This window comes from Castanea sativa, chromosome 1 (genome assembly GCF_040712315.1).
Source record: "Castanea sativa cultivar Marrone di Chiusa Pesio chromosome 1, ASM4071231v1".
Classification (NCBI taxonomy): domain Eukaryota; kingdom Viridiplantae; phylum Streptophyta; class Magnoliopsida; order Fagales; family Fagaceae; genus Castanea; species Castanea sativa.
In genome coordinates this window covers 87,582,125-87,597,254 of record NC_134013.1, presented here as the reverse complement: position 1 = coordinate 87,597,254, position 15,130 = coordinate 87,582,125, and the positions used below count along the sequence as shown (strand labels likewise).

The window sequence follows — 15,130 nt, the reverse complement described above, 5'->3', positions numbered from 1 at the left end:
GTAGCTTACATTGTCGATTTGGAATATTGATTCAAACAAACTGCAATTCCTCATTGTGCCAGTGCAAAAGCTCCATATCCACAATAATCTTTCTTCTTTTTCTTTTTTATTGTGCTTTTGATTTTTGAAATAGAAAATATTATAATGATTAGAGCTACAAAAATGTTTCCATTTCCAGCATGTCCACAAACATGAATGATGCTTAATAAGACATACATAAGCCCACACACGAGCAATCTTGTAAGCAAAACCCATAGAAGCTTATTATTATTATTAAGCTACAACAGTTCATTTGTGACTACAAATGAAAGAAACAAAAAACCATAAAAAAGAGCTACTCATTTAAACACAAACAACCATTTTTCCCTGGACTTTCACCAAGCCACCAAACCAACCAACCAACAAAACATTATGAAGTGACAGAGGGAGAGAGAGCAGCCATAGTGAATGTGTATTCACATTTTTAGCCAGTGAGTTCCTCCTCCTTGTGGGTCTCAATGACAACATCAGACTGTGGATAAGCAACACAAGTGAGAACCCATCCTCCTTCAATCTGCTCATCATCAAGGAAGCTACCATCAGACTGATCAATTTTCCCTCCCTGAACTTTCCCTGCACATGAAGAGCAAGAACCAGCCCTGCATGAGTATGGGATGTCAATACCAAGCTCCTCAGCCTGGTCCAGAATGTAAACATCATCTGGGCATTCAAATTCTTGTGGCCCATCAGGTGTAATGAGCTTGACCTTGTGAACAGCCATTGCTGTTATACGTCCTCCACGACCACCTTTTACGCCGAAAAGAGCCTGCCCAACGCAAGGAAGTGATCGTAGACTTGTCACCGGCTGCCGGCGGATGAAGGAGGTGCTAACCATGGTGCCAGAGAGAGCAGCTGTGGTTGCCATTTTTCTTGCTTGGTAAGGCTGGGGAGAAAGTTTGGAAGGCTAAAAAGAGTGAGAGAGGCAACTAGTTTTGATAATGGGAAGGGCTTGTGGAAATAGTGTGGCTATTATGTGATGAACTGAGTTGGCAACAAACCCTATCTGCCACTTGGCAACCTCTCGTGGCTCACTCTATCTTTTTATTATCACCATAATTTTATTGGTGACTCTGGTTGACACGATCCTCTAATAACAATTTGTGTTTTTGGCATTTCTTTAACGAATGAAAATGGGTTTTTTTTTTTTTTCTTATTCTAATATTACAACAGGATTTCTATTTTGGGGAAGGGGGTAAAAGAGAATTATTTCCTTTTTTTTCTATTGGTTATAGATCTGAAAATACATTTGCCACAAATTGCATAGGTAACGTGCAATTCACATAGCCACACAACATTTTGAAAAAAGACAAGGCCACCACCAATTTCCCAATTTATCATAGACGTTGCAAAGAACAAACAGGAAAAGAGAAGGAAAAGATGGGCCAAATTGTCTTTTTCTAACAGCATGGAAAAATAATGGACCCTTGTTCTAAGTTCTAACAACAGGAATCTACAAAATGAGCATAAAAAATTTTCTTGAATGCCATGCACACATGACCTTAAAAAGTATTTGCTTAACTTCCTGGAATCAATAGAAATGTGTGTGGAATCAAAATTGACATAATGGAAAACAAAAACAGATTGGATGCGACCCCACCATTAGAAGACTAGACAAAGCATATATGCAGGTATAGAAACAAAATCTGTAAATTCTTACATATTCAGAAGCACAAAATTCATTACTAAAAAAGTATTTTCCCTCACAAGTTCTTTGTCCCAAAGATGTGCAAGTACAGAACTAAATAAAAAGAACAGAGGAAATTAGGCATCAATCCTTACACAGGGAACCTATTTGTAAAGGGACAAAGAAGAAAATAATAAATGACAAGAGTCCAATATTTTGCTAAATTTTCCATTCTATAGAAACAATTTCTGATTCCTAAATTAAGGCCTTTCACTTACAACCAGGGAAAACACAAAAAATCTCAGGGCATCCCCTAGTCTAGAGAAAGAAGAAGAATACATCCCCATCCTCAAACCCTGTGATTTGAATCTGTAGAAAATGCTGTCCCTCGTACATGACCACAAGCTTCCTCTCAAAATTTATTGTGTCCTAACCAAAGTGCTCCAGGAAGTGGCATGCAGTCTCTTTCTTCTTAGAAGAATCCTAGTCACACTTGATGTTTCTGTAGATCCTCCTCACAAACAAATTAGAGCCCAGGTAACCCACAGCTCCTGCACAATTAAAACGATCAAATCAATGTTCAAGCACCAAAAGATAACATCTTTTCTCAATTGTTTGGCCAGGCTGTATGTGGATGTGTCAGTAGCCTATCAACCAGATTTTCTTAGCCTCATCTCAGCCGCAAAAATCACCAACATGTACTGTGGTAAATGACTATAAAAAAGACCTAGTATCAAGTGCCAACAGTCTTGTAGCTCAAGTGGCACCTCCTGGTATTTCCAACAGAAGCATCCAGGATTCAATCCCTCAACCCCCAACTATTAAATTATCAATAAATATTTACAATGACCAACTGAAATTTTCATTTCCGCCTCCATTGCCTTGACAATTTAAACTTTGGCTGAAGCTACAATGATAAATAAAGATTTCGCTATGGATTCCAATCATACAAGGCTTTAGTGTCAGAATAAGAGTTGGATCCCCAAAAAATTGAACATAAAGATAATACATAACCTAGGAATCAACATTCAAGCTTTGCTTGGAATTGGCACCAGGCAAGAAAGCAAAAGCTAGGAATCCACAATTAGGGTTGCCTTGAAATAGCACCAAGATATTGAAGAAAACTCCAACAAATAATTTTTACTCAAGTAAACCATAAGCTTTTCCAGTGGAGTACAATAGTGTGCTTATATAAACTACACTATGACTAAACCCTAAATTTTCTACCTAATTATTAAATTACAAAAATACCCTTGATTCTAGGAATTTAAATTAAAATACTAATAACATAAATAACTAATAAGAACTAAATAAAATGCAACGGAAAAAAATGCAATTGACCTTAAAGAAAACTAAATTAAAATAAAATTTTCTTTCCACTGCCTGCATTAGAGAGAGCGCCAGCATTTTAAAATAAATAACTCATTGAGAGAGATATTGACATTTAAAAATAGGAAAAGAATGTCAAAGCAGCAAAAAATAAAAAAACCAACAACAACAAAAAAACAAACAAAAGGATTAATGTCACAATAAAATTGTGAAAACTTACCACAGAGGATTCCTAAACCAAGACAAAACATCAAAGTGTATCCAAAATAGAAGCTGGTCTGAAAGAAGCCAGACATCTTGGTCTTCACATAATAGTAGTATATCGAATACAGGTACACGTAGACAGCTGTCGACGCAGCAGAGAAGAAAGAAGTCCACTGCCAATGATAGTTCTCAGCATTCAGCAAGAAGTACGTCCCCACGATGGTCACACAAACAGTGACAATAATGAGAATCACGAAAACCAGCAGCATAAATCCGTACACATAGTACACCTGTTAAGCATAAAGAGCTAAGATGAGTTACTCAAGTTCAACATTTCCTCAAACTGTATTGTGCAGACATAATAATTTCTATTTTCAACATAAATTTTAACATCCATCTGTCTAAAGAGGCCACCAGGAAATATTAATACCCTTGTTATAAAATAAAATAAAAATAGAAGAGAGGGAGATTGTTCCAACAAAATTTAATAAGCTCTCCAACAAATTAAATTCCTGTCACAAGTAAACTTTCCAGACAATGTAATTGTCAATGCAAATCTGTTGTATTATAATGCTGAATATCAATGTCACTATGTAACTACAATTTAGTACTAAATTGCAATATAAAGCTAATATATGTTTCCTAAGGCACCGACAGGTATGCCATAGTTCATGGTGTATGCCATAGTTCATGGTATTTTCAGAGGTGCAAATCAGCCATTGGAAACCTGTCTTCATACTTTGTAAAAAGAGATCACGAAATGTGTTAAAATTTTCACTAGCTATGTGTGGTAGTTATTTCACCATCTCCTGTAATTCCAAACTAGACAATAGATTCATGCCTTCAAATGCCACACAATAATCACTTAATATAAATAACTCCAAATCTTCCTTATCAATCAAAACAACCCACAGAATTGTGGAACTCACCTTGTAATTCCAGAAGGATGTAAAGACAAAATACATCTCAATGAATATGCTGCCAAAGGGTAGCAATCCACCCATAATTGAGACCACAGATGGTGTGAGATACCATTTCTTTTCAGGAATTGGACGAGGAATGGTCTTCACACGACAAGGATTGTTTGGAGCACCACTCCAATTTCTTCCAACAACCGTACCAAGAAGTGCCAGAGGGAAAGAGATGAAGGCCCATATAACAAAGACAACAACCATAGTGCCAAAGGGAATGGCCGCTAGAGAACCATAGAAGATAGCAACTGTGTTCAAGATGAACCCAATACCAAAGCACATAAATGGAAATAGAGATGCTGTGAGGATCATGGACTTTATCCAATTTTTCCCTGACAGAATGACATAGAAGTTATACAAAAATTAATAACGCACAAAAAAGAAACATCTAAGAAAAGCATTACAAAGCTGAAACAGAACCCAAATATAAAAGCAACAGAATAACAGAAATAAGCAAATGAGGCTACTAATGGTAAAAAATTCCTACCCCCATGGCGCGAGTACATCCCACCACTCACATAACCAGAAATGAACGATGTAAGGGCATAACATACAATGAAGGTTGTGATAATCGCTCCTCTCCTGAGCCACATAAATAAATATTAAAAAACGTTATAACAGCAGTGAGAAGATCAAAGGAAACATATGCTACCAGCATATGCATCTATGTTACTGGTCAGGTTTATAAACCCCAAAGTATAAGGCTCCAGACACAAGATGAAATAAAGTATAACCCGTTAGTCATTAGTAACGCCAATGAGCTCTAAATTAAACAGCACCTCCTCCACTTGTAACAACAAGGAGGAGGGTAAGGTCATGAGTTCAAGATTCACCATGTGCTTGTGTAATTAACCAACAAAAAAAAAAGGTCATCATTAACTTCTCAACATACCCAATATACAACATTCCAACAATTGCCAATAAGATGACGAGGAGAACAAGCAACGCAAGCTGAGCACCTGTACCAACAACAGCCGAAAGAAGAACCAAATTGCGAGGAGGCCGAAAAACATCACCATGCACAAGTTTCCACCCAGACTCTTCACTAACATCTCTCTCCTAAGAAAAAAGCAGCAAAATAGTAACCAAAAACATCAGAGCTAGCAACAATTTTGATTTCTTTAATTAAAAGAAAAAAAGGAACATAATCAACAAACAATTAACAAAAGAAAAATGACAATTTTTACCTTCTTTTTGTTTTTTGATCGGTAAAAATGACAATTTTTACTTTTGTAAATGGTTTTTACCTTTCGTTATTTAAACCAAAAAACAAAAACAAAGATAACAAAAGAAAAAATGACAACAGAAATGCAAGTGAATTGAGCACTACCAGAGTCTCCAGATCATCATCTTCCCGAGCATATTTTGCATAGTCATTCCTAAGAGTTCGCATTAATATCATTGACACCAAACCAGTGAGGAAGATAACCATCATAAATGAATTAAAAATGGAGAACCAATGGATCTGCAGATTAACCATACACACACAACTCTCAATAATAGAAACAAGTATGGGAATAAGGGTAATCAAGAAGTCCGTAAAAAAAGAAACACTTACAAATATCCGAAATGACTTAGTCAAAAATACAAAATTGGGGGCTCATGATATTGGAAACAATGCAATTTACAGTGAGATAATAAGCAGCAGCCACATTATGTTACCTGATGCTCAAAGAAAGGATAATCCAGATAGACATCAAATCGACGTGCAAAAGTGACATTAGTTGGCATCCATTTGACAGAATATGTCATGTCTAATGTTTTCCCAACTGTCAATGGCTTTGGGCCCTCTTGAGTGAGATTCACATGAATAATCTGCAAGAATAGAAACATAACCATGATTCTATGAAGAATCCTAAATTCCCACCACAGAATTCATATGCAATTTTGAAAAGCAAAACCTGATCTTTGTTGAATTGGACAACAATCTTCTTATGCGTGAAAAGAACATGCTTGCCATTATCACTGTTCTTATCTGGATGCAACGCACCAACAAAACCTATAACATAAAATAAAAATAAAAAATAAAAAAACAAAACAAATTATCATGAGCCATCAAATTATATTCAAGCTAAATATAACCACCAGAGTGAGTTATATGCATACCCCATAAAGGCAGATCATCTGAACTTGTATCCAGCATTCCGAAGACCAACATTAGAAAAGAGAAAAGAGAAAAGAGATCAAGTGTAAGTGCTCTGATATACCATGAAATAGAGCTAAGGCAAAACAAAAATTGCATACAAAACATATACAACAGCCCACACATGACTTTTCCAGATTACAATAGTATAAAGCAATATGGTCATTAGATTAACATATCTACACCCGTGTAGGTGTTGCACTATGCAACAAAGAATATTGGTATAATTGTGCATTCAAAGAGAGTCACAAATGCTAGTAATGATTCCCAAACTATTTTTCATGAGTCAGAAACAGTAGTCACAGTATAATTGTGCCTTCAATGAGTCATAAATGCTAGAAATGATTTTTAAACAATGACTTTTTGTTAGTCAAAATCAATTAATTATAATTTCAATACTGGAGATTGTTGAAATTTTGGTATTGAACTTCAGTTTGGAACTCTAAACAGGTTGTAAATCCCAAGTATCTTAGAATTTCTCATTCCCATCAGTTCTTTAGGTAGGGTCTATTTAAGATTCACTTATTTTGCTGAAACTGAAAACTTTTTGCTGAAAGTACAGTAGATAAAGGTAAAAGTTAAATGAATTAGTACAGTAAGACCCATGATTAGTGCTAAAAAATGCAATGGAACCCATGAATAGTAGCAAAAATAAGCTGAATTTTTAATTTGATGCCAAACTCACACGTAGTCTGAACCAATAAAGTACATGCACCAACAAAAATTATTTTAAGTATTACAAGTTTTACAAGAATGTACAAGCCCATTCTAACTGCTTATAAATCTACAGTTTTCTTCAAAAAAAAAATTCACTTTGTTCGAATGTGCTCATGCTACTACACAAGACATATGCCTTAGGGAGGTAGCATAACAGAAAACCTACTACATTTCTGAGACTGCTGAGGGAACATGATTTCCCATCATTTTTCTAAGAACTATTTTCTTGTAATGCAAATCCAATAGGATTGAAGTTATTATTATATCCATATCTAGCTTTGCTTTCCCACAACAAATCCAGACCTACTTGCATCTAGCTTTGCTTCCCTCTCTCTAGAATTACATACTAAATGCATTTCAAATAAACATTATAATTTATTTCTGTACATGTTAGGCATGTCTCTAAACCTTCTACAGGACTCCCATATGCATCAGCCCACATTCTATAATTGATAATCAATACCAAAAATATCATCAACTTATATTAGAAAAACATCAACAGATTCAATGAAGAACATACCCACAAAGAATTCAAACCAGTAATTGTTCTCAATTGCATCCTTGAAATGTTTAACCGTTGCCTCATCAAGTTTTAGTTGACAAATGACAGCCTTTTCCACATTTTCTGTGCAAAGAAAAGTCAATACATAAGACTAAATTCAATTCAATTAAGCCTTAATCCCAATTATATTAGGGTCAGCTCAAGCAATTAGGTCCCCTTCAATGTCAAATTTAAGTGATAAGACAGAAATTGTACGTACTATCAAACTTTATATCGATCTGGCTATCTATAAGTTCATTTCCACCGAGGACCTCACCCAGACCACCCCATTTGTGACCAGCATTGCCTTCTGGACGACAAAACGGAAGGCTGTAATAATTGTAAGTTTCTTGTGGATTATTATAGGGACCAACTTTATTTACCCAAAGGGTAACTGGGTCATCTGGTTGATACTGCAGAAGAGACAAAAGGAGTATCAACAAAAGTATTTTAAAAATTCATATCAAAATGCAGATACAACAAAACATTAGAAAACCATTGGAGTTAGTAAAGGAAAATTCTGCAGTACAGTTCCCACAGCACATACTATACTACACAACAACAATGAGTACACAGAAAGAATCTAGAAAAAATAACAGGGTCAGCCCATCTTATATGATTTGTTTTTGAAAAATAAACAAGGATACATCCTCAAAAAAGGAAAATGTTATTTATATAATTTCCCAATCAGATTGATGTTTCTTTTCTAATACGTACCACAACTCATGCACCAATACCAAATTGAAACTGTTACTTAACTGATGCTTTTTAAAGGAAGGAGGGAATGCAATTTTGATTTAAACAACAATAGCAATTTGTGTCTTATTGTACAACAAGCAAATGAAGGAACAAAAAGTAGAAAGTGAATATGATAACCACTGAAGAAGCTCAGAAAGTTTTCTCTAGTTTTTTTTTCCCCTTAAATAAAAATACTTGACAACGAACCTCAATGTCAATAACAGCATCTCCCCAAAACTTCACAAATAAGTGTCACAGGTGCAAATTGGATGGGCAATTGAGATTCATTTCGGTAACCAAACGAAAAGAGATTGACTGTCTCCAATTACGCAAATACGTTCTTGGCCGCTAAAGTCAAAGCATTCTAAACAAGTCAACCAGTATAATTTCTTTCTCCACAACCCCACATGAAAAACCTCTCAAAACACATCCTATCAGAACTAGATCCAAACAAAAAAAAAAATTCCTTCTGATTGATAGGTTACACAAACACCCAATGACCTCACCATCCACCCAACTAGATCGATCCAACATGTAGCAATAACAAAAATCTTAGTCATAGTTCTAAAAACTTTAAAAAGCATACAAAAAATGCAACCCACCATTAAAAAAAACACCAGCAACTCTACAATCCCACTAACCCCCCCACCCCTACAACCAAAAATTTCAATCACATTGACAATAATAACACTCGCGATACAATCAACCCGCCCGAGATCTCTCCCTCACAACAATGAATATTAGGTTCATGAGCTTTACTGCATAACCAGAATTGAACTAATCAGTCACATTATCTCGAGCACGATCAAATGTACCCATTACGTTCATTGACTTAAGCAAAAATTAAAAAAAAATTGAGCTAATTTAGATTCAACAACGAGCAATAAAAACCCACTAAAATTCACAAATCAAAGTCCAAATCTTTCGAGAAAAACGAACCAAACAAAAAATCAAACAATTAGGTTCACACGAGCTTAAGCAAACAAAAATTGAGCTAATCAGATGCAATAACCGAAGTCCAAATCTTCAAACAAAATCACGAAAGCGTTACAAATCGCATAGATCTGAATCGGGAATTGAACAACAAGATCCACGAGTCGAATCTGCGAGTCGTTGACTCGGCTAGGGTTCGCAGTGGAAAGCTAGAGAGAGAGAGAGAGAATTTACCTTGTGATCTGAGTCGGAGGCGAGCGATACGGAGGAGAGAGAAAGGAAGAGGGAGAGGGAGAGGAAGAGGAAGGAAAGGAAAGAGAGAGATCGGACGGTGGAGGACATGGATGATGGCCGGAGAGAGACGGATCTGGGACGGTCCAGATTCTTTCTTTCCTAAAAGGGGTCGCTGCTCAAACTCAAAAGACTTTCCGTTTGATTTGATTTTCTTCTATTTTATTTTTTGTAAAAACAAAAATGTCTTTCCTTCCCGTGTGCTATTATTATGCTAAAACCACCCGCCCCCTTCCCTTTTAGAGTGGATTTGTGTTTTGAGTGTGTTTGTGTTTTGAGTGTGAATGACAAAGTTGAAGCCGTTTACTAACAAATTCTCATTTGTTTTTTCGGTTTTTATATATATGTTTTGTTGGGTATTAAATTATAGCCTTTTAGGCCCAAGTTTTGTAGTTTTAGGCCTTTATTTCTTTTTGGTTAAAGATTCATGTATAATTGGGCCTTCTTTCAAGCCCATGTTGCTTTTCTCCCTACAAAAATCCACCCTATAATAAGGTAAGAAAGTATCGCTCTCTGAGCTAGAGCACGAGCTAATACATTATTGTGTCCGTTTGGATAGAACTTATTGCTGAAAACTGAAAATTGAAAACACTGTAGCAAAATAATTTTTAAATGTGTAAATAGTATTGCGGGACCCACTTTTAATAAAAAATTGCTAAAAAAGTACATACACAGTGCGCGCACTGCGCGCTTGTCTTATGCAGCAGCCAAAAAAAAAAAAAAAAAAAGGCAAAACTTGGATGCAAAACGTGGACGCTGCATCCAAACCGCACCATTGCCTTGTCTAAGTGTGTGAGCGAAAGAAAAAGTTATGTAGAGAGCTAGTATAAGACAGAATATGTTTCACTAGGTGAAACTTAACACTTTGTTGCTTTGATCAATAAAAAAAAAATAGTGTTGTCTTTTTTTAAGAACAATTAAATTCAATGTATTCAAGTGTTTGAATTCAATAGCGTATGTGATATAATTTTTGGTAAAATATCAAGAGAAAGTACATTTGGATGAGTCTCTTTTCATTAGCTTATACAATTTATTATGTAAAAATACAATTGTGCCTTAGAAAAAATAATATTTTAAAAAATGATACAAGATTTGGTACAAACCTTAGACTGCAAGCTTACAACCAACAATAGAAAAATGGCATGTGATCATTTACTACACTACACTTTGAAGTGATTTTATACAATTATTTTAAGTGAGTTATGTGTACTACACATTACATGATTATACATCATCTTCCTATTGTTGATTGTAACTTTGTAGCCAAACTCTAGCCTTTAATACTAGGTGTACAATCCTTTTTTTATCATGAAAATAAGCTGAATCAAACGAGCCTAGGTTGCAAAATTTTCATCAGTCAGAGCAATTATTCAATGGCAGCCGAAGCATTTAAAGAGTTTGCTACTTTGCTTCCCCGTAATTGGGTCTCTTACCTCAATTCTTCCCCAAAATATGTCTAGGCCAAGTTAGGATGCTCATAGTTCATGCATAATTGGGCCTGTCACCCTTTTTTTTTTTTTTTTACCTATAGCCCAATTATGTAAGATTGAAAGAACCTTCTTGCACTCTTCTCCCTTTTTCTTTTTTTCTATTCCTATCCTCCTCTATTTGTCCTTTGAAAATCGGGGCTAATTGACAAGAAATCAAGGAAGAATTGCCATGCCAGGTTTGAGTTTTTTTCACTTTTAAATTAACACTTCATTTGTTTCGATGTAAAATATTTTTAGGAAAATATTTTTTAATTTCATGATATTTGTTTCCACATAAACATTTTTCCAAAAAAAGATATTTTCTAAAAAATTATTTTATTTTTTTATATTTGATAACAACCTTAAAATAAGTTAAAAATCTATCTTTAAACTTCTCTTATTTTATCTTAGCACGAAATAGAGTTGTTTTTCATTAAAATTTTATGGAAAAACAGCTTTATTTCATGCCAAACTAAATAAAAGAAGTCAAGTAATAACTTTCTTTTAATCATTTTTTTTTTCTCATACTACCAAATACAAGAAAATGCATAAAAGTAAACAAGCGAAGCAATATAAGATCAAGTCGTACTTTTTTTTCCTAATTACTATTGATAAATTTATTCCACAGCAAAGGAACCAAATTCCGTGTTCCTTATCTGAATTCAGGCATGATAAGTATGAGCCCACTCAAGAGTCAAAATAATTGAGTCAATGTACAGCAAGTCTACTCATTTCAATTTCCTAAAAAAAAAAATACTCATTTCAACTTCGAAGGGATGTGTTCACATTAGCATCGTACTTGTTATGTACTAAACTTATAATAAATAAATAAATAAAATTTACTTAATGTTTTAAAGAAGATATATTGTGTGAACGGTCAAGACTTAAGAACAATTAAACTTTAAACTTAAAATAAATAAATAAATAGCTTAAGAACAATCAAACTTTAAACTTAAAATAAATAAATAAATATAAATAGTCATCTCAATAGGCCTTTTTCACGGATTTATAGATCCACCGGAAGAACTACTAACATGGTCCTCCCGGACCTTCCAACCAATAAAATGTTGTTATTTATGCAAATATGACATCATCTAGTAATTTTTATTTTTTATGTCTTGTGCTGATTAGGAAGCTCACTCATACATTTGCATAGATGACATCATCTCGTTGGTCAGGGAGGACCACATCCGCAGTCCTCCCGATGTAAATAAAAATTTCTCACCCATCTTAGTATAACATGACAGAAAATTATTGATATTCTGAGAGTACCATAAATGCATACCACTCTTCTCACATAAACTGTGGGTCTCACCATGAATTTAATTAGTGGATCTCATAATTATGTGATAGGAAGGATTATACATTTATGATACTCCGGGAATATTCTATAATTACCCTGACGTGACCACTAACCCACGGATCTTTTCTTCCAATCAATCATCTCATTGATCAGAGAGGACCACATCAACAGTCCTCCCGATGTAAATAATAATTTCTCACCCATCTTAGTATAACATGACAGAAAATTATTGATATTCTGAGAGTACCATAAATACATACCCCTCTTCTCACATGAACTATGGCTCTCACCATGAATTTAATTAGTGAGTCTCATAATTATGTGATATGAAGGATTATACATTAATGATACTCCGAGAATATTCTATAATTACCCTGACGTGACCACCAACTCACGGATCTTTTCTTCCAATCAATTGGCCACTACAATAGTCCTCAAAAGCAACGCCCACTTGCTTCTTTCAATCAGAATATATTGTGCCCCACAACTTACCATCACATTTAAGAGAAATTATATAGTCCTCTGATGGACCACGTCACTTGTCCACCATTCTACTAAAAAACTCCCACTTGTTTAAAATTGCTGAGTCAGTAATCAGTTTCTGTTTAAAAAAAATTTCTAATTTTCTATCTCAACAATTTTAAACAGGTTGGAGTTTTTTAATGAAATGATGGACCACGTCACTTGTCCACCATGAGAACCTTATAATTTCTCCACATTTATTACTACTAAACAAAATCTCATCTACCTGTGAATTGGTCCTTGTTGTCTAGACACACATCTCCTTAGCTGAACTGAAGGGATGACTAGATGGCGAATCTTGAGGGAAGGGATTTCTTGCCATCCATCCATTGAACTAAAGTATGCAAAACTTTGATATTGTTACTTTGTCAATTTTTTACTTCTCTATTTTTTCACCAGTTTAGTGATTGAAACCATTGGTCTGGCCAACCCTCAAGTTGTTTGGGACCAATTTGAATTTTTTCTTTGTTAGGTTGTAAGGTCAGGTTGTAAAGATTATTCAGACCCATCAAAATCCTAGCGTGGTTCTATAATTCCTTTGAAAGTTTACTCCCCACATGTATCATATGCCATTTGCATTACTTGTCAAAGATTCTCCAATATAAACTAGCCAACAACGACTCTCACACATAAAATACTAATATTATTTGCTAAACCAATCCAATTAAACAAAATGTTATGCTACAACTAACATAATAATTAAAAGTGTCATTGATGTGATCTTCTCATGATGAAAATAAAGATTGCGTGGAGATAATGGAATGGATGGATCTAAATAAAACTATAGTAGATGTGATGCGGAGCCAAATTGATTGGTAGATCAAGTGGAATAATAGTATAATACCCAAAAAGAAAATGTGCTTTCTTGTTTGGTAATATAATCTCAAACATGTACATTATCAATCAAAATGTTAGGCAGAGAAAGATGGTCATGGACGCAAAAACATGTGATATGGCCCATTGGCCCCCATATAGCCCATGCTTTGCTACTATTCTCTCTCAACTTGCATTTGTCATCATCTCAAGCTTATTCTTGGGTTGTTGACAAAAAAACCATGCATCTATGTCAACATCAGAAGATGGTTCTTGATAAAGGATACTGATTCTTAGAACAAAGGTATGTGTTCTAGCAACGTATGAGAAATACCTTTTGTAATAATATACTTACCAAGTCATATATATATTAAAAAATAAATGAATGTGATAGGTTTGTCTTATAAAGAAGTATATAATTGACTAAACTAAACTTTCTACATGGGTAACTTGGTGTACATGTTATAAGAGATGCTCTACATTTCATTAAACTTTATTTTTCTTCTATAAAACTTCACAGTAGGAATAAACCACATATCTAGTTGCTCTCCTTATCTGCCTTATATTACTATAAACAAAAGTTTGGTTTTATATTTTTGTTTTGTATAATTTCCAATGACATCCTCCAATAAATATTATGCAAATATAAAAGAACTTTAATTTTAATTAAAGTAAAATATATATCTTATTTTAAATTTATTGATACTTTTTGGTAAAAGAATTTTAGTTTTTTATTATTATTATAGGAAATAGGGTTTTAGCTATAAAGTAGCATTTTAAATTTATTGAAACTTTAAGCAGTTGAGTTTTACATAAAATAAATGATCTTAAATTCTTAAGAATTAATAAGTCTCTAGGTATTTGGGTATCAGAATTGAAACTAAAGTAAACTATTCTATAATTAATGAGCCACATTTCAAGAGCACATATGAAGAGCTTATTATATGAGGTGTAGTACATACACTGAGGCCATTGTGGGCTTTGTCCCACATTTTTAATGAGCTATAACCTATAAGAAGTTGGATGTTGACTTTATAAGTGTCTAAACTACCCTAAGAGTTAGAGTATTCATTTTGGGGTAGACCTAAAGTTTAGACTTAAAGTCTTTGTCTACTCCACCCATTATCCTTACAATTGGGACAACCTTAGTGTTGTATATATAGGTATATACAATGATAGGTTGTAATAATGATGTTTGAGTTTGGAGAATATTGTTTCATAAAGTTGTTAAAGTAAAAATTCAAGTTCTGAAATTTTCTAAGTGAAAATTCGAAATACAGCATTTTCAATCGGTCGAAGCTTTGGCTCGATTGATCGAAATAGTAAAGAAAAAATTGTGGAGTTTCTAGATGGTTCGATCGCTATTTGATTCCTGTTCGATCAATCAAAAAGAGTATTCGATTGATCTAAAGGACCTCTTGATCGATCGAAACTCGAAAACTGAATTTTATGCAGAATTTTTCTAGTGACTATTCGGAAAGGTTGAAGAGATT

At 34.3% G+C, this 15,130-nt stretch overlaps 2 protein-coding genes across 2 annotated transcripts; both read right to left on the bottom strand.

Annotated features, from left to right (window-relative positions):
* Positions 1 to 238: 238 nt before the first annotated feature.
* LOC142618200 (ferredoxin) lies at positions 239 to 1,017 on the bottom strand. The gene has a single exon (XM_075791112.1). The coding sequence runs from the start codon at positions 902 to 904 to the stop codon at positions 464 to 466; it is 441 nt and encodes a 146-aa protein (XP_075647227.1). The 5' UTR covers positions 905 to 1,017; the 3' UTR covers positions 239 to 463.
* A 680-nt stretch (positions 1,018 to 1,697) lies between these two features.
* Positions 1,698 to 9,849, bottom strand: LOC142618158 (transmembrane 9 superfamily member 1). Its single transcript, XM_075791108.1, has 12 exons — positions 9,474 to 9,849; positions 7,789 to 7,981; positions 7,548 to 7,652; positions 6,274 to 6,291; positions 6,069 to 6,166; positions 5,830 to 5,982; positions 5,498 to 5,632; positions 5,060 to 5,226; positions 4,655 to 4,749; positions 4,126 to 4,499; positions 3,213 to 3,486; positions 1,698 to 2,214 (listed from the first exon to the last, which is right to left on the bottom strand). The coding sequence occupies exons 1-12, from the start codon at positions 9,579 to 9,581 to the stop codon at positions 2,147 to 2,149; spliced, it is 1,788 nt and encodes a 595-aa protein (XP_075647223.1). The 5' UTR covers positions 9,582 to 9,849; the 3' UTR covers positions 1,698 to 2,146.
* Between the last annotated feature and the right edge of the window lie 5,281 nt (positions 9,850 to 15,130).

Coding starts and splice junctions, on each gene's coding strand:
- LOC142618200 (XM_075791112.1), bottom strand. CDS start 904: ATGGCAACCACAGCTGCTCTCTCTGGCACCATGGTTAGCACCTCCTTC.
- LOC142618158 (XM_075791108.1), bottom strand. CDS start 9,581: ATGTCCTCCACCGTCCGATCTCTCTCTTTCCTTTCCTTCCTCTTCCTC. Junction 7,653..7,788: donor GATCGATATAAAGTTTGATA/GTACGTACAATT, acceptor TTCTTTGCACAG/AAAATGTGGAAAAGGCTGTC. Junction 4,750..5,059: donor GTTGGAATGTTGTATATTGG/GTATGTTGAGAA, acceptor TATGTGGCTCAG/GAGAGGAGCGATTATCACAA.